At 31.2% G+C, this 26300-nt stretch overlaps 1 protein-coding gene across 1 annotated transcript; it reads right to left on the bottom strand.

The window, feature by feature from the left end:
* Positions 1-1465: 1465 nt before the first annotated feature.
* On the bottom strand, positions 1466-24666 carry LOC143200507 (sodium-dependent noradrenaline transporter). The gene is made up of 16 exons (XM_076410945.1): positions 24550-24666; positions 9779-9844; positions 9503-9721; positions 7601-7732; positions 7487-7549; positions 7230-7416; positions 6991-7124; positions 6749-6888; positions 6254-6357; positions 5166-5290; positions 4997-5109; positions 4804-4944; positions 4646-4745; positions 4494-4594; positions 4275-4442; positions 1466-2097 (listed from the first exon to the last, which is right to left on the bottom strand). Exons 2-16 carry the CDS (start codon positions 9825-9827, stop codon positions 1999-2001), a joined length of 1875 nt encoding a protein of 624 aa, XP_076267060.1. The 5' UTR covers positions 9828-9844; positions 24550-24666; the 3' UTR covers positions 1466-1998.
* Between the last annotated feature and the right edge of the window lie 1634 nt (positions 24667-26300).

The raw sequence follows: 26300 nt of genomic DNA, 5'->3' as shown, positions 1-26300 counted from the left end.
ATTTGTTTTCTTTCGTTTTCATTTTTTTTATTGAAATACTACTTCTTTTGTAAATTGGCGCCTTATTTTCCAATTTTTGATCACGAGCTTGTTTACGTTGCGAATAGTTGGGTTTAAGCCACTCAAAACCTTATAGTTTTGCTTTAGGAGCATAGTAATAGATCCGAGTATGATTCGTAATCATAGAAATAGGCACAATATCATTATAATCATTATTGTAACTATATTGTAATGTCTTTTTGTTTCATTGTTTAATTTTTGCATGTCACTATTTTAAGTAAATTTAAGTTCCACGAATTAAGGTTGCTTTATACAAAAAAATGCTTTCAATAATTTTAAATTAGTGTTAGCTTAGTTTGGTTTACGTGCATATAAAATGAAACTCTCCTACCGATACCCAGTCAAAATAAGTTGATAAAGTTTGATTATATATGGGAGCTTCCCCGTGTGCTCAGATAACCACATGTGTTGACAATGTTATCAAAATATTTCTTCAAAAAATAAATGTTTTTATAACATTACGGGTATCTGAATACATATAAATCATAAATATTGAAATATTCTTAAGTTTAACCTCTTAAATAGTAAAAAGCAATAACTTTTTGAACCATTAATCTATATTAATAAACGATAGCGCTATACTAGCTGTTACAGATGTTAAAGCTTCCTGCATTTTTCATAATATAGTTCGCATTGCAGAGCAAGCATGCATGGTTTTGGGGATGTTTGTAGAAAAGGTCAAATTAGTCAGTTGTTACGCTATTGTAAATCTCAACAGGATCAAATTAGAGCAACTGAAGGTGTTCTATTATTTGGGATTGTAATACATGAAAATAAAGTGGCATATACTGCTAATGTTCTAAGCCGAATGGGCCAAACTGCAAGAGGATTTGCTTCTTTAAGATGGCAGGAAGAAATTTTTTTTTAACAGGAAGGAAATGTAACAATCAATACTAAAATAGATATTTTTCGAGCGCTTATTTTATTTTTACTGACATTGTTACAGTATGACACCTGTAGCCTTCAGGTCTTTCAAATTAGGTGCCTCATGTTCATGTTCTCTTCATGTCTCTCTCGGAGATCCTATTACAAATTATTTTGAAGATGCGACAATCAGTGCACAGTTGAGGAAATAATTCAGAGACTCATACTACAACGGAACGAACCCTGCACAGACTTTCGTGGGAAAATGGCGAGAAAATGGCTTTTGAGTGAAAGATGCAGCTAACAGGTCCAAAAAGGCAAGAAAAAGAGTATTTCAAAAAATGGCGAAGGCGCCTGTCAAGTAGTTTCTACGTATACATTTTAGTGTTCTGCGTTTTTTCTCTATATATAAACTTTAACTACAAAAAATTTCGCGTTTCTTCGTAGGCAAAATGTTTTTAAAGGATTTTAGGAAAAACCAAAGGACCAATATAAGGCAAATAATAAAAAATTATATATAATTAAGGCACAATATCAGGTTTTAGCTTTTTTTATTGTTAATATTCAAATGGCCAGCTCTCTTGTGTTGAAGGTCGGATGATTCCTATCTAAAAATATGCTTTCCCAGAGATCGAAATAGTTAACACCGAAGGCATCTTGTTAAATATTTCGACAACTCCATTTTTCTGCTATATACAGGTCAATCGAAACTCCATCCTCACTATGGATGGTGGTGGTGTCCATTATAAAAGTTTATGATTACGATGTCTACATGCTACGACTTATATCTGAGCAATTAAGTAATTTTACTAGATCCAGAGACGATAGGGTTTGTCTCGTTGTTTTTTTTTTTGTACAATTACCTCTAGAAAGCAGGTTTACATCGATTTGGGCATATAGTATCATTTTAAAACGTACGGCGAAGTGATCCTCGACCGTTTCCTGTACATTCGTAGAATATAAAGTCACCAACAAATTAAAAGAACGTTGTTTCTTACGGCCAGCGTAAATTTCTTTAAGCGTAAACAATTTCCTACAAGTATTCTCTCTCCATCTTTATCGTTCTTCGTTTTTTTACACGTACAGCCAATGTTTGGCTTTAAATCTCCGTATCAGTTTGCTGCGTCTGATGTCGTCATGTTCTTCTTCAGGTGAAATAGATAAAGCCACTCTCTAAAACAGATATAAGCACTTCAATTAATTATTTTATAGTTACGGTGTTAATAAATAAAAAACTGTTTTTCATTACCTGTATTTATAGTTAGGAAATGAAATCAATTCTAATATTATGAGATATTAGGTTCGCGTGAAAGTTATGTGATAGAGCATTTTTATAATAACGATATTTTATATAATAGATAACAGATGGATATAATTTTTATAATACTAATCAATGATTATATTTATGAGCACATGTTGAAATAAGGCTCTTAAATGGGAAATCAAATTCCACCTACCAAATTATTAATTTTTAAAAAACGTATTAATTTTTTCAGTTATGGTATGTGTCATTACATTCTACAAGATCCATCTTAACTGTACTTTCTCTTGACTGAAAATAACCATAAATAAGCTTACATTAGGCTAGTTTTATCTGATTTCTAAATTAAAAAATTATAAATAAAAAAATGAATCTTGAAAATAGAGAGTATTTAAAATTTTTAACAGTTATTGAATAAACTGCAAGAACCCTTTTAGACGTTTTTAATGATTTTACAAGATTTGTGACATATATATAGACTTCAAGGAAAACACTTAGAAGAAAATATTTCTTGAATTTGCAAGTTGGAAATAGGGCTTGAATATCATATAAGGATGGCTCTAATTATATATTTATAGTGGACAGTTCGATGCTCAAGTTTAATCATAATAACAGGTCAATTAAAAGTCCCCAGCCTGACACATAGATGGCGCTACTAGAATTATATCCATATATTTTCTTAGTTAGCTCTAAGGCTCAAAAGATGCGTGTATAAATTTGACACCTGTAGGATCATTATTTTGTGAATTATAGCATTTTGAGTGAAGCAGGTTTTTTATTGTGAAAAAATTGATAAAAAGGAATTTCGCGTGTAGATAAAATATTGCTTTTGCCATTGCTGTTCTAGGAAAATCAACCATCAAGGGTTGGTATGCTATGTGCAGACATGGTGAAATGAGCACCGAGGACGGTGAATGCAGTGGATGCCCAAAGGACGTTGTTACCGACGAAAACATTTAAAAAATCCACAAAATGATTTTGAATGACCGCTAATTGAAATTGAATGAAATAGCAGACACTTTAAAGATATCAACTGAACGTGTACATCATATCATTCACGAGTATTTGTGTATGAGAAAGCTCTGTGCAAAGTGGGTGCAGCGTGAGCTCACTTTTGACCAAAAACAACGACGAGTTGATGATTCGGAGAAGTGTTTGAAGATGATTAAATGTAATAAACCCGAGTTTTTGCGTGGATATGTGACAATGGATGACATGTCTCCATCATTTCACTCTGAAGTCCAATCGACAGTTATCTGTGTGGACTACACACGATGAACCTGGTTCAAAGCGTAAGAAAACGCAACAGTCGGCCGGCAAGATTATGACGTCTGTATTTCGGGATGACCATGGAATGATTGCCATTGAATACCTTGAAAAAGGAAGGACCATCCACAGCGACTATTACATAGCGTTATTGGACCATTTGAAGGACAAAATCGTCGAAAAACAGCAAAAAGAAAGTGCTGATTCACCAAGACAATGTACCGTGCCCAAGCCAATGAAAGCGATAGAAAAAATCTATGAATTGGACTTCGAATTGCTTCCCCATCCACCGTATTCTTCAGATCTGGCTCCCAGCGACCATTTCCTCTTCTCAGATCTGAAAAGAATGCTCTCTGGGAAGGAATTTTCGTCGAAAGAAAAGGTGATCGCCGAAACTGGAGCCTATTTTGAAGCAAAGGACAAATCGTATTACGAAAATAGTATCGAAAATTTGGAGTGTCGCTATAATCGGTGTATCACTCTTGAAGGGAATTATGTTGACTAAAAAAGTAATTTTGCCAAAAAAATCTGTTTTACTATGATAGACCGTGGACTTTTCAATTGACCTGTTAATTAAAGCAACTTAAAACCTTACTTCTGTTTCTTAATTTTTTCTTAAAAAATAGTCGTTGCGTGTGAAACACAAGAGGAAATATGAGATATTTTTATTTTTATATATCAAATGTCCATTTTTGAGACATAATCAGTGTCATATTGTAGAAAAAATATGAGTGAAAAAAGTTACCTCAAATACTCTTTCAGCAAACAAAAATACTAAAGAAAAACATTATGGTATAAACCAAACTAAAATCAATATACATACCTCTTTGAACGTTCCTGGTGTTTTACATAATTTTACGATAGCTCCAATGGGTATCATCATTATAGATGAAAGAGCCAGAGTCCATCCTACCCATTCTGCCCATGTTGGATAAAAGTAGTCGTTGTACACCAGAGGTTGATGGTATAGCAACCCAAACATTACCACACACTAAAACACGTGCAATAAATAAAGCGTCTGGTGATGTTTTTCGAGACATACCACTATAAAAGATGGACTGATAAATTTCCAACAAACCCTCCAATAAATACCAGGCTTCATACCCAGCATAGCTTCTACATCTTGCGTCAATCTATCCAGGCCTAGAATAATATCAGGGAGTATATACTCGTCGATACAGTACATCTATTTACCATAAAACCATGATACAGCGATGGCTTCGAACAACGCTGAGCATAGGAGAGATATACCAGCTGAGTAAGTGTCAAATAAATGGAACATATAAATACCACCCTGGAAATTAAAACGACAAAATATCCAAATATTTGTTTCAGTGTATATGCTGACTTACCGGAGTTACATTAATCAAAGCTACTGAGAATGACGTGATTATCACGAACATGGTGAATATTTCCCTGGCGTACTTCCGATCCCTGAAGAATACCGTAAATTCATCCATCAATCCGGTTATGACACACTCGAGTCCACCCATCTGAAAATGCATTGAATCAGTCGATAAGTTCATTGTTTTTAAGATAAAATACCGCCGAATCCACACCAAGCATTATCAGCATGAAGAAGAACAAAACAGACCAAAGATGAGAGCCGGGCAAAGTTGCTACTGCCTCCGGATAGACCTGGAATACTAGGCCTGGACCTGAAATGAATTTCGTGATCGTATATGGGGAATTAGAGTTCTCGAAGTACCGTTACCTTCGGTCGCAACATACTTAATATCAACCCCTTGCTTATGGGACATGTACCCTAAATAGGTGAATATCACAAATCCGGAGAAGAAGCTGGTGAAGCAATTTACGATGGTCGTTATGATGCAATCTCTGAAAATATAACATTGAATATAAAGTGGAGCAAAAGTCCCGCTACCATTTCAAATATTCAGTCGAAAATTTTATTATGGATAAATATACGCCACAAGAATAAGCAGCAATAGTAACAATTTTTATTGAAGTTGTTATAAATTAAAGTACTATAAATAAAGACAGTATGAAATTTTTAAATTATATTTATTTATTAGTATGATTATTTTATAAAATATATTTTTACAAATATACAATGAATCAAAATAGCTCAAATTTCAGTAGGCAATAGAAAAAAAATTAGTCATATATTCTGAAAGAAAATGACAAAATATTAAATAATCACATTTTATTTTCGATTAAGACCTTCGTATTTAACGTTTTTTTACCATTTACCAAAAACAAAGTCGGTTTTTTGACATTGTTAGATCACCATATCAATGGAAAATGCTTTTAATAATGAAATAAGATATTCAAAACACGTAATCTTACTTATGTATGAAGAATTGTGTTACTCTAAAGTATTTCTATAAATTCCTAACTGTACATCGTTTTGTGGAACCGTTTGATCCTGATTTTAGACTTTGCATAGCAAGCAGGAATGTCTTATTGGACTTCAAAAAAAAATCGATAATGGTTTTTAATGTCCTCTCAATCAATTTGCCTTGTGTTAATTATTATATATTCAAAAATTGGACAATTTTGTCACTATTGTTTATCTACTATACCTATTATTCATTCTCAGTTATCATTCTGCTCAGTAGTACCAAAAATGTAGAGTAAGGTTTTAGAGCAACTCATATATTCCTGCATATTATTTAAAGAACAAAATTAGGCGAAATACTGCTGATTTTACACAACATAGCAAGCATGGTAATTGTTACAATAATAACTATAATATAGTGGTTAATTTCAATCAAAGTTCAATCACCTTAATTTGAAAACATATTATTTTTATGATAAAAATTTTTGAAAACTATATACCTGTAACAGTTGTTGTGGAAGGTATTGTAGCTAGCATAAGAAAGGTGTACCCCAAATCCGGCACCCACCGAATAAAATATCTGAACGGCAGCATCCACCCACACCTATGAGACAGAAAAAATCATATCAATTATATAAGGCACTGATTCAAAACGAATTTCGAATTCCGCTACAAGAAATGTGAGAAGTAAAAACAAAGTTACCGCTGGCGCTTTTTCCAACGCCCGTTCGCACATTCGCGTCCTCCCAGAGTAAAATCAAATTCAAATTGCAAATCCAGAAATTTAAGAGAAATAGGAGACGCGGAATCAATAAAAATACACCGTCGTTCTTGATATGGAAACGATTTACAGATATCGAGTGCGGAAGGGGGTTTTTCAGACGACATCGCATCGAATGCGTGTATATTATTAGACGAGATGAGTCATTTTAATTTTTACGAAATCGAACGGTGGAGGTATAAATGAGGACGGATCATGTCGGGCGATGTCTTACTTGAGTTTCCTTGAGCTTCGAGAGCTCCGGTTTGAGATAATAGGAGATCCCAGTCAGTGATCCTGGTAGCATGAGACCTCTTACCAGCAGGATGCTCAGGACGACGTAGGGCATGGTTGCAGTTACCCATACCACTTTTCCTGTAAGAGTATTAATGCTGTAGTATAAACTTCTATAATTTACCACCAAAAATATGCGAATGTTTCATTCAATTCATCAAAATAAAAATTGTTACATATTACCTGATGATTTAACACCTTTAAATAAGGAAACATAAAGCAGACAATAGATCATTATCAAACAAACGACTAACTGCCATTTGGGGTAACCAATTTCATGTAAACCATCGCTCCATTGCATCTCCAGTACAGCTCGACTACAAAAAATAAAGTCAAGTATTATAAATATTACCCAATCATAATAATGAACTAGCATGGCTCTGAGCATACTAAAATAATGTATAAATCTAGATCACACTTACTGAAAGAACTCGAAAGCTGGTGTATGTTTAGTCATTTTGTTCGTTTCGTTTACGAAAATCGAGTAAGTCTTGTTCGAATCACTGACGTCTCTTGTTTCCCAACAGAGCTCGGTGTTCCAGGAGTTGTTGCAGTGCATCCACGGTAATTCCTCCGAGATACTTGATCCCAAATAATATAGAGCCCATGCTAAAATTTTGGTGGAATAACATATTGTTATCGGATAATTCTGTTTATCAAGCGGCTTGAGTAAATTTACCTAATATAACGTTGTAGTAAAAGGAAACATAAAATGCTACCAATACAGCACAGAATCCCACTCCTAAAATTCCATCTTATTAAACATGTATAATAATTTTTGCAGATGAGTTACCTTTAAATAACGGACATATCCTCCAAATACTGATAGGTCCTTGTCTATTAAATTGCCCTAAAATTAGTTCCATATAAAAGAGAGGTACAGCTCCGAATACTAACATAAGAGTATACGGTATTAAAAACGCCCCTGCAAGAAAAAAAGGTCTTAAAAAGGAAGCTTTTGTCTTAAGTGGAAATAGAGCAAAAATAGACAAAATCATTCATTAAGTAGTGTAGAAAAAAGGTCGTAAAATTATCTCTAGTGGAAATGAGGAGTAAGATAACAAAAGCGCCATCATAAAAGCATGAATTATGACAGAATCTGAATTCATTCAAATTTTAACAGTATTAGCACAAAACTTATATATAGGAAGATATATCATTTAAGAATCATTATTACTCATAACATACTTTTCGGTGCTTTAATTTTTTATTTAGAATAAGTTCTTTTTTATTGCTAATCTTTTGTCTTTAATTCGTATTAAGTCGAATTGGAGTCACGTTTTCGAATTAGATCAAAATAAGTAAATAAATAGTTTATTAGTTGTGCGGAAAAAATTATAAGAAAAGGGGCATCATAGAAACATCAATTATGACAAAATCTGAATGCATTCGAAGTTTATCTGTATTAGCGCAAATATTTTATTTAGAATACATCATTTAAAAATAGTTTTTATTAATAGCAAGCTTTGTAGTAGTAGGAATACGTTTCTGTTACTGGTTAATAATTTATGGTTAAATAATATCATGTTCAAACTGTCAATATCTCCATATAGAGTAAAATAAGCAAACTATTTCATTAGATATGTGAAATTAAGTTTTAAAGGTGTTAGAACGAAAATACTTATCATTTTTTATTGCTTAATAATTTATGGTTAATCGATTTCAAGTGGAAACTATCAAGCTTTTTAAAAAGAACAAAAATTGGCAATATAATTCATTAAGCATGTATAAAGAAGGTTCTAAAATTATCTCTTGTGGAAATGAGGAGTAAGATAACAAAAGCGCCATCATAAAAGCATGAATTATGACAGAATCTGAATTCATTCAAATTTTAACAGTATTAGCACAAAACTTATATATAGGAAGATATATTATTTAAGAATCATTATTATTAATAATAATATACTTTTCGATACTTTAGTTTCTTATTTAGAATAAGTTCTTTTTAATTGCTAATCATTTGTGTTTAATTCGTATTAAGTCGAATTGGAGTGACGTTTTCGAATTAGATCAAAATAAGTCAATAAATAGTTCATTAGTTGTGCGGAAGAAATTATAAGAAAAGGGGTATCATAGAAACATCAATTATGATAAAATCTGAATAAATTTGAAGTTTAGCTGTATTAGCACAAATATTTTATTTAGAAAGCATCATTTAAAAATAGTTTTTATTAATAGCATATATTGTAGCAGTAGGAATACGTTTCTGTTACTAGTTAATAATTTATGGTTAAATAATATCATGTTCAAATTGTCAATATCTCCATATAGAGTAAAATAGGCAAACTATTTCATTAAATATGTGAAATTAAGTTTTAAAGGTGTTAGAACGAAAATACTTATCATTTTTTATTGCTTAATAATTTATGGTTAATTGATTTCAAGTGGAAAATGTCAAGCTTTCTAAAGACAACAAAAATTGGCAACATAATTCATTAAGCATGTATAAAGAAGGTTATAAAATTATCTCTAGTGGAGATGCTGAAGAAATATTAATGAAATCATAGGAACATGTATGACACAATCTGACTGCACTCCAATGTTAACATTATTAGTACAAAATAAATATATAGAAATGTATATTATTTAATACTAATAATTATTAATGAATTAAAAGTATCCCGTTCACAAAAAAATATTATTTTTCCGGATATATAATCTGAGATATAAAAATATGAATTGGAATTTACATTACCTCCTCCATTTCGATAACATAAATACGGAAACCGCCATATATTGGCCAGATCCACCGCAAATCCAATGATGGACAACAAGAAATCAGTGTTAGAGCCCCAAGTCTCCCTATTATCATCCGCCGTGAATGAGTCTGGGTCGACTTCACCTGCCTGACTTGATGTTGGTGAAAGTACGAACGATTCTCGCTCATCCTCCTCTAGTTGTACGTGTAGATCTTCTGGATATCAAAAAAAAAGTTAGGAAAATATTTACCTTGTGAAATAGAAGCGCTTACTTTTCCTCAATGTACATGTGATCACCATACTAGCTGAAGCATTGTTCATTTTGGATTTACCTTTACCTACAATAAGAAAAGAATTCAATTAAAGTCACATTAGCACATAGTTCGGCGTATCAAGCGGTTTTTGTTTTCTGGCCCGGCATTATTTTCGCAGAAACTTTTCGCCGGCGCGATCCACGCTTAATGCCGTTAATTACGTCAAGCTTCTTTCCGAAAGCTCCTTTAAAGTTGGAGACGATTTAATCGAACGATCCCCGCACCTGGTTATTAAAACGAGACTGACCCCTTTCCAGATCTCTGGATGGCGCTTGCCTTTTTATTTGGACCTTTTGTCTCGCTGTGGTCGGAAAAATGTTTGCAAGCCATCCAGAGTTTGTCCTCGGTTTGTTTTAAACATGCTTCGTTTAATTTAATTAGTTCGTGAAAATATTTTTTGTAATTATTTTTTATCACAAATTTGATTAAATTGTAAGTTTATAAAAACTAGTTTAGTGAGCTCGTAAAGCTAACAGTTGCAAAATTATACTAAGATATTTTGTATATTGATAACTTAGTGCATGTAGAGATACTAGACTAGTTATCCTTAGATAACCGGATGCACTTTTATAGATGTAGTTTTTTTAAGGATAGAAGAAAAATAGTTTTCGGAAACCAGATAAAATCTCAAGAGGAACTGTTGAAGTTGATCAAGGTTATTCAATACTTCACTATCACCGAAATTCTGTGTGAACTTGCTAATAATGCCAAGGCTGAAGTATTCTCTGTAGAGCGCTATAAGAAACCTATCATGCAAACAGCTCTAATAAAAAATGAGGATTGGAGTTGCCCCAAAAATAATCAGGAGAATGATATAAGATTTGCAGACCACCTCGAGGGTATATTTCAACCTTATGTAGTGGATGACGTTAAATCAAGCAAAAATTCAGATTAAAGCAAAATGGTCAAGTTGTATAGAAATAGTGCCAAAATATTGGCATAGGCCTTGATATTAAGCTCAAGTGGAAGCGACATATTAAGACAAAATCTCAATAACTCGAGCTGAAATACAGAAGATATACTAGTTATTGGGTAGATATTCAGTACTGTCAGTCCGGAACCAACAAGTTCTTTAACCAGTGTTAATTTATGGTGTTCAATTTTAGGATTGTACCAGCCAGAGCAATGGAGTCATTTCGCAAATATTTTGATAAGAAGATACTGCGAGGTATTATTGATGCTCCATGGCCTTTTCATCATGTAAATCTGAATAAGGGCACATCAATGTTAAGCTCCTACTGTCTAGATAGTTTCTTCTTCTAAACAATGATGGCCTAGTCCAAAAATCAAATAACTAAAACCATTTGATCTAGTTCAGTGAAATTATATAGCAAGATATATAATTTAATAATAACTACTATTGATAATATAGTTTTCATCACTTGTTTATTAATAATAATTTATGGTTTATTGATATCAATTGGAATTGGAGTCAAGTTCTCGAAATAGAGCAAAATAGGTAATTAATAAATCATTGAGTGCGTGCAAAAGATCGTAAAATTATCTACAGTGGAAATTAGAAGTCATATAACAAAAGGGTCATCACAAAAACTTGAATTATGAGAAAATATGTAATATTTTATATATAGTTTGCAGCACTTAAAAATGTGAATCAATTTCTTAACGATTTGTGAGTAATTTAAATCAAATGACAACTGTTAAGCTTTCAGTATAATAGAGTGAGAATAGACAAAAGCATTCTTTAAGTATATGGAAAGTGGTTATAAAACTATCTGTAACGAAAATGAGAACTCCGTTAACAAAAGGGTTATCATAATAGCGCGAATTATGATATAATTCGAATGCATTCGATTTTTAACGGCATTAGTACAGAAATAATATTTATGATATACAATTTCATAATAATTGTTATTAATAATATAGGTTGTAGCACTTAGAGTAAAAAATAAATGTCAAATGTAAACTATTGATCCTTCTAAATGGGGCAAAATAAACAAAGTAATTCATAAAGTGTATTGTAAAATTATTTACAGTGGAAAAAATATCTGGATAATGATAAAAAGGAAGACTATAAAAGCAAAAATGAAACAAAAAACAAGTTATGACAGAATTTGAATGCATTCGAGTTTTACAGGCATTAGTACAAAACTTATTAGGTAGGATTCATTATTTTTTAACAAAAATAATTATTAATAATCTATTTACTCACGAATCATTTATATAGAAAATGCATTTTTTTAATTACTTAATAAGTTAGAGTTAGTTAATCTCAAGCGTAAACAGTAAGGCTTCGAAATAGAGCAAAATTTTTAAAAATAATTCATTAAGTATGTAGAAAAGAACTATAGCCTTAAGATTGTATTAAGATATTAATCAGCTATGACCAACACTCGAATTCACTGTATTATTTGTTATAATATTGAACGAACGGCGCGAATATTAAACGAAATATAATTTATGGTTGAGATTTAGTGATTTAATTTTCCTTTTAAACAGCCACGTCGGAAATTCATTCTCGTGCGAAGGAGAGATGCGGCTCGGAAACCTTGGAGCTTTTTATTGTGAGGCAGAGGCGAAGGGGCATTGCAATTACATGTAAATGAATAAATTTCCACTTCTGCTCAGGTATTTCCAATAGCGGCACCTGTCGGGAATCGTCGATTAAATTCTATGTTTAAAATAAGAAAGTGTGATTTTCAGGAGACAGTAAATATGACGTCTATATACTTCTAAAATCATATTTTGCCATATACTCGTATCAAGCTTGGAAACTATATGAATATTTTTTCTGATTTTAAGAAAAAGTAACAGAAATATTTAGTTAAAAATCAATTAACATTAAAATTAGTAACTATTGTATAATTATTGTATATTAATTGTATTTATTATTACAATTTATTATTATTCTCCATTGTATTTTTCTGTGTTTACTAATATTTTTACTACCGTCTATACTCTAATTGTCTAAGAAGTTGGCAATTTTCGCATCTCTCCATAAAATGTAGAGTTCTGGTTACGATAGGTCAGATCCCGCGACGTCGATTGGAATAACGAATAATTTGAATGTGTAATGCTGTGGTAATTATAGACAATGGAGTATGATATCTTTTGTTATAATATATTTGTTTATTCTTCAGTAAATTGAAATTAGTTTTCTTAATTAAGAGATACTTAATCAAATACAAAAGGTATAAAAGTGTCTCTCAAAACCAATCCAGTTAATTCGGTATAATAAAATGGTAAATTCGATTGAATATTTGTCATTTAAATAAATGAAAGGTATTATCTACTTCTACTTATGGTTAACACTCGAATTTACTATATTTTTTGTTATAATATTGAACGAACGATACGAATATGTAATATTGGTATTAGTAGTTTGCTGTTATATAAAAATATTGAATATAATAATAAAATACATTTCCTATACATCATTATACTTTTAAGAGAGCTCTGCAGACACCAGAGCCAATGATAGTGGAACGGGATTATAGAGGATATATTCAAATTTCTCAGCCTTAATGTTTTTGTGGCCGGCATTTCATTCGTTAGTTATCAATAGCAGAGAGCAGCTCAAGTTTAACAATTTATTGTCAAAGTGATTCATTTTTGATAGCTTTTAGTCATTTGTATCAAAAACTACTGTATTCATTTGTTCTAATGGCGAGTTAAATATGATAACTCGGTTCATTACATTTTTAAAAGTTAATTGACGTGGAACCCAAATATCCCGCTACCTTTGTTATCCAGTAAAAGTGGTTCAAAGCTGTGTTACAATTAACTGTAAAATTTAAAGAAAAAGGATAAACAAGAGGATTAGAGATATCTTGAAATAAAAATATTATGAAAATTATCAATATCTCAGCTACCTTTTTTTTGAACTAACATCATTGACCTATAAAGGTTTATATCCCTAATAATATCATGAGCCAAAAGAAACATTTAAACTCCGAAAGAAGTACCTTTGTTAGGTCAGCGGATGGTAAACACCGTGAACAATTCAGAAATTCCACGTAATTAAGATAAAATTTAATCGCAAACAATTCACACAGCAACTTTCGAGGGGTCCCGTTTTTTAACGTTTCGGGATGCCCTCGATTTTCAAACAATTTGGCAAACCAACAAACAGCGAAGAATGCGCGAAATTAATTTAATTAATTTTACAGCGATTTTCGTGTTAGTTTTGAATCAGTGTACATTTTGTTTTGGTGATGTTTATGTTCATATAAAATTTCTGTTTTACCACCACTAACTTTCAGCGACCGCCACGACGATGAAAAATACTGAAAAAATGTGTTCAGTACGTTGAAAATGTTCGAATATGTACTGAGTGAATCGACTTTGAGGCAACGTTTACCTCTTTAGTTTAACTTGAAGAAAAAGGCAGCTGAAAGCTTTGGAAGGAGTGCGGTGTGAAGCTTATGTCAACCAAACTCCATAGATTTTAATATGTTAATACCAGTTTCGATGTTTAAAAGGGGTAATTTTGATACCAAAGATAAAGAGTGTTCTAGCCAGCTAAAATAAATTAAAAATGAGTATTTGGATCCGCGTTAAACGCATGAAGAATATGTATAACTCTTGGGAGTTAGAATTACAAGAAGTTAGAGTTAGAATCCAAGAGACATTGAAAAGCGTTTGATCATTGAGACATTGAAAAGCGTTGAAGTGAAAAAAAGCTTCGGGATCACCTCGCCATTTATCAATATCAACGACAAAGACGAATATCCATGGCTCTAAGTTAATGCTTTGTATTTGGTGGAGTCAGCTTGGTGCGGTATACTATGAATTGCTAAAAACTAATGAAATCATCAATGGGGATCATTATCGACTATAAATGATGCCTTTCAGCCAGAATACGATCAAACATATAACAATGTGATTCTTAAGCATGATAACGCTCGACCACATGCTGCAAAATGGGTTAAAATATACTTGGAGATATAAAAATAGGAATTGCTACCCCACCTGTCTTATTCTCGAGGCCATGTTTATTATTACTACTTCCTCCGACGTACTACCCCAAAAAAATGGAATCCGTAAATTGATTGAAATATATGAAAATGTAGTTGCTGTTGACGGACTATAAATTGAATAAAAAATGTTGTACCGGTTAAAAAGAAAACGTAAAAACTATTTTATGGCCAATATTTTAAGAGTTTAGTTGGTAAAAATAAATAAATATCAATTATTAAATTGTATAGTAATTAGCACCAATAAAATACACTATATATGTTGTAGGTGTTTTACGAGAACAGGGAAAGATTCTGGGAAGTTTCCAGACCACCGTGGTGTAAAAAAATATCGGTTTTAAGTTCACGCAATAATATCGATATCAACCGGCAGAACTGCGAGAAAAATAAGGCAAAAACCGGAGAGGTATCCGGCGTCGAAGGGACCAGAAGACGGGCCCAGGCGTAGGGCATAACTCCGTGGCTATATTGAAGTTGAGGAATGCGGTAATGTGCAGCCTGCTTGACTTCAGAAACGGTGTGGAATGCCGCCACTACCTATAATTGTCTCGTCGGTGGAGAGGCCGGTAGCCCCTCGTCCCTCCGGCCGCCGCGCCGCCACCCTTCGTGCCGGTTAATTATACAGAAAATTAAAAAGAAATTAGAAGGCCGATTGATTTATATCTGGGACAGCGAAATTATTAATTGAAACGGTACATTCGGTTTTTCCGTTTCACTTTCAACATATTAGTTGAAGAATGTTACCAAATATTTATAATTATTAATTTTTCAAATAACATTAATCGAGATATTTCTCATCAAGGTTAACACATTCGGACCAGCGCTGCTCTAATTTCTTTATACCTTTATACTCTATTAAACATGGGTCTTTCCTAGGAACAACCCCTTGAGGTTCGTAACCAGTTCGTTCGTAGTCCCAGGGGATGAGATCTGGACTATACGATGGGTGACAATAGAAATCGAAACCTGACTTCGTTCAATTTAACCTTACTTTCGACACTATTGTGTTATTTAGTGACTGAAAATAATGTATATAAAGTATTACAATATCTTTGATTAGTTTACTGTAAGTATCGTGGGTATGGTATATTATTAAAGTATTATAAGTATATATGGTATATTATTAATATAATAACATGAACGTATGTGTCTGATTAAAATACTGAACAATTAAAATACAAAATAGAAAGTAAAGCAGTATAAACAGTTAATTGTAAGTAAATATGTATATAAAAATAAAACCTATATAAAGGTAAATAATAAATTATATAAATATAAAATATAAGTAAAAATCTAAAATATTATGAAAATTATCTAGCTTAAAGCATATAAAACAAACAAATACAATAAACGGGATACATTATTTGGGTAAATCACTTTCGCATCCTATATCTCATAATGGACAGTTAGAAGTTAATAGTCGGCATCAAGAGTTTATATCAGTCTTACCAAGTCTCACTGCATGCATCAACATAGCAAATACTAAGCCAAATCTGAAACTAGGCACTGTAGGTCAATAAATAATATCAAAAAGTATTAAATTTTCTTAGTATAAATTATTTCACTGATGAAGTCTAGTAGCCTGTCTATAGTGTAGTATCTATAGTATTTTATAATATGTTAAACTGTAGTTAAATTTAATTGCTATTAGGCGGAAACGTATGCTGATAAGTTGTTATAGATAGGTTGAAAAATGTAATAATGTTCATGTCTATCTATGTTCATGAAATGAGTGTTAGTTAACTGACAATGATTATGTGATATGATGAACTTTCCTGAACACCGTGTCCTCCACACACTATCTTTATTTGTGGATATAACCACTGAAGAAACTCTAAATCACATTTTGAGGTATGAGAATAGTCAGAGGACAGATGAATATATCACATATCTGACAAATAGTGCGGGATTTCTAAATATTAATGAAATAAGTGATCGAAAATGAAATAAATACGTCTTGTTAGCAATAATTTTGACATTCCCATCTTATCAAATGCTTTTCTTTTTTACGTAATCTCATGTTACATAATTCGTTTTGTGTACGATTTTAATAATAATAGAAATCTCGTTAATTAAATTGTATTCTGTACACAATGACTTAATTACACTTACTTAATAATCAGAATCCGAGTAATTATTTTTCTGTTTGCTTCCTTATTATTTGTTTTACTAATTTAATGTCCGTTTTATTTGAGCTCCTGCTTCTCTGTTATATTATTTGATTCTTAGTGTCGGATAGAAGTAACATTACCTTGATTTTTGTGTATATGTGCATAACAAATGGTCTGAAATCTCAACTACCACCTCGAATACTTTACTAAATATTCAGGAAATGTCAGTGAAGACCAACGTGAATAGTTCCTCCAGAGCAGTGGTGGAAAAAGATACCAATGAAAGTTGAGCGACCGAATGACTATCATTGGACGCTCCAGAGAAATTTTCGAGTTTATTTTGGTAAGCGCAAATGTACAAGGAGTCCACTGACAAAAATATTATTTAATGTGTGCTAATAAACTTACATTAAGTAAAAAATTTGTATTATTGTTAATGTAATAAATATGTTATTTTAGCGTAATAATTCAAAACAAGGAAATCATTTTCGGATGGGTACCAAAAGATTATGTCACGAAATCTAAACAGCTCTTAAATGTCTTATTTACAAACCTACGTAATGGGCTTCTATTATTGATAGGGCAATAGTTGAAGATAAAATACATTGAAATGGCCTGTTACGGCAACAATTTCTAACCGATATTATATGTAAAATTTTAATAGCTTTAATTGTCTTCGCCACGTTATTAAATATTGTTCATCTTTATTAATTCTTTATTTCATATCATCTGCAAGATATAAGAATAAGGTGTTGATCAATACACTAACATAAATATTAAGATCAATTCGTTATTTTCTTCGTTTATGCAATAATTATAATGATGAGTTAAAATGAGTTGAAGTAGTAGATAAAAAGAAACATAAAAACATAAAAAAAAGATAGTTCTCAGATTACTAATAAATACAATTAGAAACTCACAATGAAATAAGTATTAACAAATAAAGACAATTAAACAAAGACGGGAAAGAGGAAATAAAAGAGAATATATATATATATATATATATATATATATATATATATATATATATATATATATAAAACAGTTATGATAATTAATTTTTAACAACGGACGTACAAATTGGTTCGTTAGGTCAATCGATATCTTCGTCTCTGTTAAAGGTGCTTCAGCTTGTTTATGAAATTCCAATTTAACCTGAGCATCTCACAGTTACAATTAGCGTTGCAATTTTAAGCCGCTACATTATCAATTAGTGGTGTAAGATCTGCAACTCATCCGATAAAAACCGAACCTGATTGGATTTAAAGGACCCTCTCACCGTCGACGATTCTACACAAAATCGGATAATATTAAATCCTTAACTTTCAGTTATCGATAAATTGATTCAGTCGTTTCGTTTTTACAGTCTGATACTTATTTTGGTTAAATATGACTTTGATTTGAAATAAAAAAAAAACGTCTTGTCAAAAAAAAAACAGCTCAGTTTTTTATAATCTGGTTTAATCTCGAAATATAGAATGCAACACTTGTATTATTATTATTATTATTTCATTTAGAATATCAGGAAAAGCGTCAAAAATTATTCAAAACTATTTTCGCGTCCTCACTTCCACTACCCAGTCCCCTTCTTTCGGTTTGCAATCACAGCCTTAATGCCTTCGTTAAAATTAAGTAACTACCAGCTAATGATACCTGGAGGGGCTGTAAACAATTATACCCCACTGTTTGATTCAATAATCTCCGTAGCCGGAAACCAGTTGAGTCCCTGGTATACGGATTCCTCGATATATTCGCCTATTTGAAGTTGGACTGAGATTATTTTTTGTTTTTTTTATGGACGAGGATTAAAATTGAAATCTCACCGACAGAAATTAGGTTGCGTTTTTTCGCTATGCGTTCCGGAATTCGGTCGATTTTTATTGGTCCGTAAATTTTTAATTGACTTTATCATCTGATAACCATCGCGAAATGTATACGGGGGTCATATGTGCAGTTATATTGCCCGTTTTCGATATTCACTGTTTTTATAATACTTTTTTATATATTTTTCTACTCAAATAAAATTTCTTTCCAGGGGTCACATATCCAAAAATAGTTCCTGACGGCTATATATAGTGTTAGTTAACTGACAATGATGATGTGATATGATGAACTTTCCTGAACACTGTGTCCTCCACAAACTATTTTTATTTGTGGATATAACCACTGAAGAAACTCTAAATCACATTTTGAGGTATGAGAATAGTCAGAGGACAGATGAATATATCACATATCTGACAAATAGTGCGGGATTTCTAAATATTAATGAAATAAGTGATCGAAAATGAAATAAATACGTCTTGTTAGCAATAATTTTGACATTCCCATCTTATCAAATGCTTTTCTTTTTTACGTAATCTCATGTTACATAATTCGTTTTGTGTACGATTTTAATAATAATAGAAATCTCGTTAATTAAATTGTATTCTGTACACAATGACTTAATTACACTTACTTAATAATCAGAATCCGAGTAATTATTTTTCTGTTTGCTTCCTTATTATTTGTTTTACTAATTTAATGTCCGTTTTATTTGAGCTCCTGCTTCTCTGTTATATTATTTGATTCTTAGTGTCGGAGAGAAGTAACATTACCTTGATTTTTGTGTATATGTGCATAACAAATGGTCTGAAATCTCAACTACCACCTCGAATACTTTACTAAATATTCAGGAAATGTCAGTGAAGACCAACGTGAATAGTTCCTCCAGAGCAGTGGTGGAAAAAGATACCAATGAAAGTTGAGCGACCGAATGACTATCATTGGACGCTCCAGAGAAATTTTCGAGTTTATTTTGGTAAGCGCAAATGTACAAGGAGTCCACTGACAAAAATATTATTTAATGTGTGCTAATAAACTTACATTAAGTAAAAAATTTGTATTATTGTTAATGTAATAAATATGTTATTTTAGCGTAATAATTCAAAACAAGGAAATCATTTTCGGATGGGTACCAAAAGATTATGTCACGAAATCTAAACAGCTCTTAAATGTCTTATTTACAAACCTACGTAATGGGCTTCTATTATTGATAGGGTAATAGCTGAAGATAAAATACATTGAAATGGCCTGTTACGGCAACAATTTCTAACCGATATTATATGTAAAATTTTAATAGCTTTGATTGTCTTCGCCACGTTATTAAATATTGTTCATCTTTATTAATTCTTTATTTCATATCATCTGCAAGATATAAGAATAAGGTGTTGATCAATACACTAACATAAATATTAAGATCAATTCGTTATTTTCTTCGTTTATGCAATAATTATAATGATGAGTTAAAATGAGTTGAAGTAGTAGATAAAAAGAAACATAAAAACATAAAAAAAAGATAGTTCTCAGATTACTAATAAATACAATTAGAAACTTACCATGAAATAAGTATTAACAAACAAAGACAATTAAACAAAGACGGGAAAGAGGAAATAAAAGAGAATATATATATATATATATATATATATATATATATATATATATATATATATATATATAAAACAGTTATGATAATTAATTTTTAACAACGGACGTACAAATTGGTTCGTTAGGTCAATCGATATCTTCGTCTCTGTTAAAGGTGCTTTAGCTTGTTTATGAAATTCCAATTTAACCTGAGCATCTCACAGTTACAATTAGCGTTGCAATTTTAAGCCGCTACATTATCAATTAGTGGTGTAAGATCTGCAACTCATCCGATAAAAACCGAACCTGATTGGATTTAAAGGACCCTCTCACCGTCGACGATTCTACACAAAATCGGATAATATTAAATCCTTAACTTTCAGTTATCGATAAATTGATTCAGTCGTTTCGTTTTTACAGTCTGATACTTATTTTGGTTAAATATGACTTTGGTTTGAAATAAAAAAAAACGTCTTGTCAAAAAAAAACAGCTCAGTTTTTTATAATCTGGTTTAATCTCGAAATATAGAATGCAACACTTGTATTATTATTATTATTATTTCATTTAGAATATCAGGAAAAGCGTCAAAAATTATTCAAAACTATTTTCGCGTCCTCACTTCCACTACCCAGTCCCCTTCTTTCGGTTTGCAATCACAGCCTTAATGCCTTCGTTAAAATTAAGTAACTACCAGCTAATGATACCTGGAGGGGCTATAAACAATTATACCCCACTGTTTGATTCAATAATCTCCGTAGCCGGAAACCAGTTGAGTCCCTGGTATACGGATTCCTCGATATATTCGCCTATTTGAAGTTGGACTGAGATTATTTTTTGTTTTTTTTATGGACGAGGATTAAAATTGAAATCTCACCGACAGAAATTAGGTTGCGTTTTTTCGCTATGCGTTCCGGAATTCGGTCGATTTTTATTGGTCCGTAAATTTTTAATTGACTTTATCATCTGATAACCATCGCGAAATGTATACGGGGGTCATATGTGCAGTTATATTGCCCGTTTTCGATATTCACTGTTTTTATAATACTTTTTTATATATTTTTCTACTCAAATAAAATTTCTTTCCAGGGGTCACATATCCAAAAATAGTTCCTGACGGCTATATTTCTCTGTATTTTGCAAAAGTACGGTCACTGATCCAATAAGATAACAATTTAACAGATGTTGATTTAACTGCTTATTAGCAGAGCCAAACACTAAGGCACTACCCTCTATTTTGTAAAATATAATCGTGTAGAAAGTGAGTTTAGTGAAGAAGTTTGCATGAAGATAATTTTTTGGCAAAAACTGGGCTCATATCTTGTCGGAGCCGTCGCTTTCGTCCAATATGCCTTCATCAGACATTTTTTTAATCTTTAGTCTCAAGAAACTGTATTGATATTATTGCTTTGAGGCTATTGAGGACAATGAAACTAAAATAAAGACTTTAACGGCGATTCCAAACATGTTTATATTTTATTTCTTAATTCTTAATATTGTTCACTTACAAGATATTATACAGGCGACTAGATATTGCGAATTTTCATTACATATATTTAGTCTTTACACTATTATATTTACTGTCAGTTTTATTAAACTAAATTATAATTTCATTTGAACTTTGGAGGCATCAACAGATTTATCAAAGAAAAAATCCATTAACTCATACGTGCAACAAAGGATAGTGTCAAACATGTTATTATCATGTCAATTGGAAAATATATTATCGCATTCTTGCTTCAGCTACTTGATGACTGAAGCCAGATGACTATAAAACAAATTCAGCTATATATAATAACCGTTTATAAAATATTGGAATAGAGAAATAAAACAAGAGTTTGTATCGTATAGCAGAAAATTATGCAGACACAACTGCATTTTAGTTAAATATAAATGCTCAAATTACTAATTATGTTTAAGTGGCTTTACGATATATGATGTAACATTTGATATAATCAAGCGGACACTTCTGCAGGCATATTAACAAAGCATCGTTTTTTATTATGGGGGCATTTTGCAGAAGATAAGATATGAATAGTAAAAAAGGATTTTCTCAGTTCTAAATAATTCGAGTTGTGAAATTATAATTACTTGTTGGATACACTCCGATGTATAAATATGATGATTTTGACATATTTAGTTATTAATAAATGGAATAAGCTATCATGGGTGTTTACTATTGACTATGATGACTATTAATATAAGAAAAAATATCGGATTTAGTTGTAGAATACTCCTCCTACATGGGAAAAGAAGTGATGGATATATAGGAAAATGTATTGGTTAATTGGAACATCAGAATTACCAGTATATAAGAAATTGCTACGTAGAAGCAAATATTGAATCCTATATGGACATACGGAATTGAATAGTGGGGATGTTCCGCGAATACTAATATAAGTAGAATACAAGTTCTCTAGGACAAAGTCGTAAGAAGAAGAAGAAGTATTTTAAGTGCACCGAGATATTACAGAACTGATTACATCGAGAACTTCAGATACCAACTGCCACTTCGGAATTCAAGAGAAGAACAAGGATTCATGAGGACAGATTTCCCTCTGATGTCAACGTAGATGTAATGTAACTCTTGTATAACACCAGAATAGGACACAAATTCTAGAGAAGCAAACCATTTGATCATGTTTGGTGTTGTGTAAGTTTAAGTTCTTGTAAAGAGAAAATGTAGTTTAGTTGGCAATGACTAGTAGCATTAAAATAAATATATTATAAACCTATGTACAACAACGTAAAATATCTATATGTTGATGTCCCTTCTATAGCAGTCGAGGCTACTTTTGAAATAATCCGCGTATTCATTTTAAAAATCGGCGATTGATTCTAATTAATTTTCGTCCACCAAATAGTTAGAGATTAGATTTTCATCATGGTCGGCATTAGTCCGATATATTGTTGAAAATGTGGCCTCAAAAAAGTGACTGATATCTGACTCTGATCGCATTAAGTGATTTCGGCTTCATCAATATTTAATTCCGTCCAATTCCGATCCAATGCGGCCGATCTAGTTTAAATGCCGATAGTGTTTCTGGACCAATATCGTGTTTATCGGCGGCCTGTTATCGCATCGAAAGTATTGGAAAATTTTTCATTAGTTTTCGCCGTTTTACATAATTTCGAAAATTGCCAGCATTGGTTGTAGATCGAATGGGTTTCCGGTTAATTCGAATAGCGAAGATTGTTGTCATTTATTAATTTCGAATAGTTTGGTAAATTTTTTAAAACCCAAAGTAAAAATCGCTTGGCTTCACATTTTTGTTAATTTCTAATAATATTTTCATAATTAGAATACTTTCGTTAATTAGCAAATTAATCCAGAACATTGAAAACACTCATTCTTAACAATACAGATATTTTGTTATAGATCTGATTATCTGTATTAGTATTTAAAAATCTGGGATTTTAAGTATCCTGAAAATAAGTTTCATTGCCTTCAGGAGATTATAGAATGATGTTGTAAGTAAATCTAAAGAAATTAAAGTAAGAATCGTTCATATACTATGAGCACATACAAAGTTTTCAATATACAATTTAAAAATGTATAATATTGTCGAAATATAAGAACTATTTTAGTGAAGATACAATATTTATGTCTCTAAATTACTATTTTTGTTTACAATTTTATTTCTGAATAGCTAGAGTATATATGCATAAAAATGGTCATTTATGATGACTGCTACACAATATGATCTGATACAATAGTACCTTCATCCAAAAAATTAGCAGATTCTGAGACATCATCAATTAAGGTACCTTTTTCAAAATTAATTATTAGATCTCGATAGGTTGATATTATGGTTATCTTGAAAATGCCCTGTAAAACACTCACCATTTATTGTAGTGGTGAAAACAGGTTTATTTTTACAGAAATAAAATAATGAAGAGTTTATACATCTTTGGTCAACATACTGTATTTAACATATAACTACTGAATGCCTATTTTCATTTATATCGTTATATGCATGTATAAATAAATTTTAATTATATATAAAATACTTTGTTGTGGAACCATTTGCTCGACGATAATTTGGCAATAGTTACCGAACGGATATTTAAACAATATCGAAAAAATATCACCATTCTAGCATCTATTAAGTAACGCTTAATTCTTTTACAAATTATACCACACTAAAGAAACACAGAAACTGCGTGAAATAACAGGTATTAAAAAATATTTTTATTTGGTAATTTATATTTGATATTGAAAAATTATTATGTTGTAATTGTATTATTGTAAAATCATTAATAACAAATCATTGAAAAACTCACCAGAAACTAGAGGTGTACTGTTTGAGGATTCGTATCCATCGTCCAGCGTCGAAGTAGGCGTTGAGTGAATAGTGGTGACCTTTTTCAAGTCCTCCTCGCTTTTTTCCGCAGGAATCGTCTCGCTGCTTCCGAAACGCTCTGCTGAAACGCCATTTTGACCTTTAATAAAACAGGACTAATTTAAGTAAAAAAAATTAAATTAACCTCCAAATATTCAGTTAGAGCTTCATCCCCAGTATACTGATGATGGGGTTGATGGGCCATAAAGGTTTCCTTCCGATACATTAAAAATTTATGGCGGGATTATCACGGGATAATAATGGACCACTATACTTTATATTAAAAAATCGAGTTAGTGTAGATAGAGTGTATATTTTCAAATAAAGTTTTGTTAATCAAAAATTATACTTCATATTAAACATATAAAATATTTAAAAAAATTCTACAATCAGTCAGTTAAATACATTATTATTTAACTACTTTATTATAGAAGATCATATTTGAGACCAAGACAACCAAATCCTTTTCCTTTGATTTGGCGAACAGTACCAATTGGTAATCAAAGCTATGCAGGTTAAGTGCAAGTCAGTTTATAAACATGCACTGTTCAATACGGTGTGTTTAAAACTCGAAACAAAATGGCCCTCGAGCATTAAGGCATCAAGTAAAAATTAACATTTTTTAATATTGAAGTGTGTTTTCGCGTCAGATGGTTCTTGTAGCTTGAGTTTTTTAATTTTTGATTTGGTTTTAAACTATGGATCAATAAGGAACAGTAGCTCTAAAAGATTTTGGACTGCTTAGCATTTTTTGTATATTCTGAATATATTTATTTAAAAGGAATTTAATATGACTTTTATTTGCAAGTTTAGTCAGTAATAAATTTAATTAATTATAATACTAAATTATTAAATAACCACTTTGATATTAAAATTTAAAATATCGGCTAAAATATATGAAAATATTGTACAAAGACCAAAAAACCTAATATATTTTTTTATCATCTGCTTTTAATGTAATACTACTGTTATTAATAATGTATTAATTTTGCGAAAAGACTTGTTATTTAAATTCAATGCTGATAAAAATAATAAAATATTCCTGATTGTTTTCAAGCAACAAATATCATACCTTTCGAAATTATGAAATGTAATAAAAACATCTACCAATTATAATCAGTCTCAAAAACGATTAATATTTTGGGCATTACAAAGTGTAGCTTGTCTTATATGCTGCTGTTATGCTTTATATATAGTAGATTATTAAAATACTACAATGGAGTAAAAAATTTTGTTAAAAAATGCACTTTTCTCTATTTGACCAGGTCAATAATAGAAACGCTCTATATCTATCTATTATAATCTATTGCTTAACAATATGTACTGTTTATTTATTAATACTCAAAACTAATTAATTCAAGAATATATTAGTTACACAAAATCTTGAGAAAAATTATATTTTTATCCGTTACAATCAATTTTGAAATGATGAAGTTGAATAAAACATAAACGAATTTTAATCTTTCCACCAAAAATGGTATTTTTTTGAGTATTACAAAATATTGTTTATCTTTTACTCTTTTTTTATTATTTACATATAGTATATTATTTCTTGATGTCTTGATATCAGGTATCCATCACTAAAGCTACAATATACTAGGGAATTTTTCTAAAAGCTTTGGTTTTTCGACTTGACAAGGCTTAAACTAGAAATTTTAACAATCAAGCTAACTAATCTCTAATGTTTTACTA

The sequence above is a fragment of the Rhynchophorus ferrugineus genome, unplaced genomic scaffold, assembly GCF_030347505.1.
Source record: "Rhynchophorus ferrugineus isolate W39M unplaced genomic scaffold, kcgeb_rfMv2 rfM8, whole genome shotgun sequence".
Classification (NCBI taxonomy): Eukaryota; Metazoa; Arthropoda; class Insecta; order Coleoptera; family Curculionidae; genus Rhynchophorus; species Rhynchophorus ferrugineus.
The sequence above is the reverse complement of the archived record's forward strand: the minus strand, read 5'-3'. Positions and strand labels throughout refer to the sequence as shown.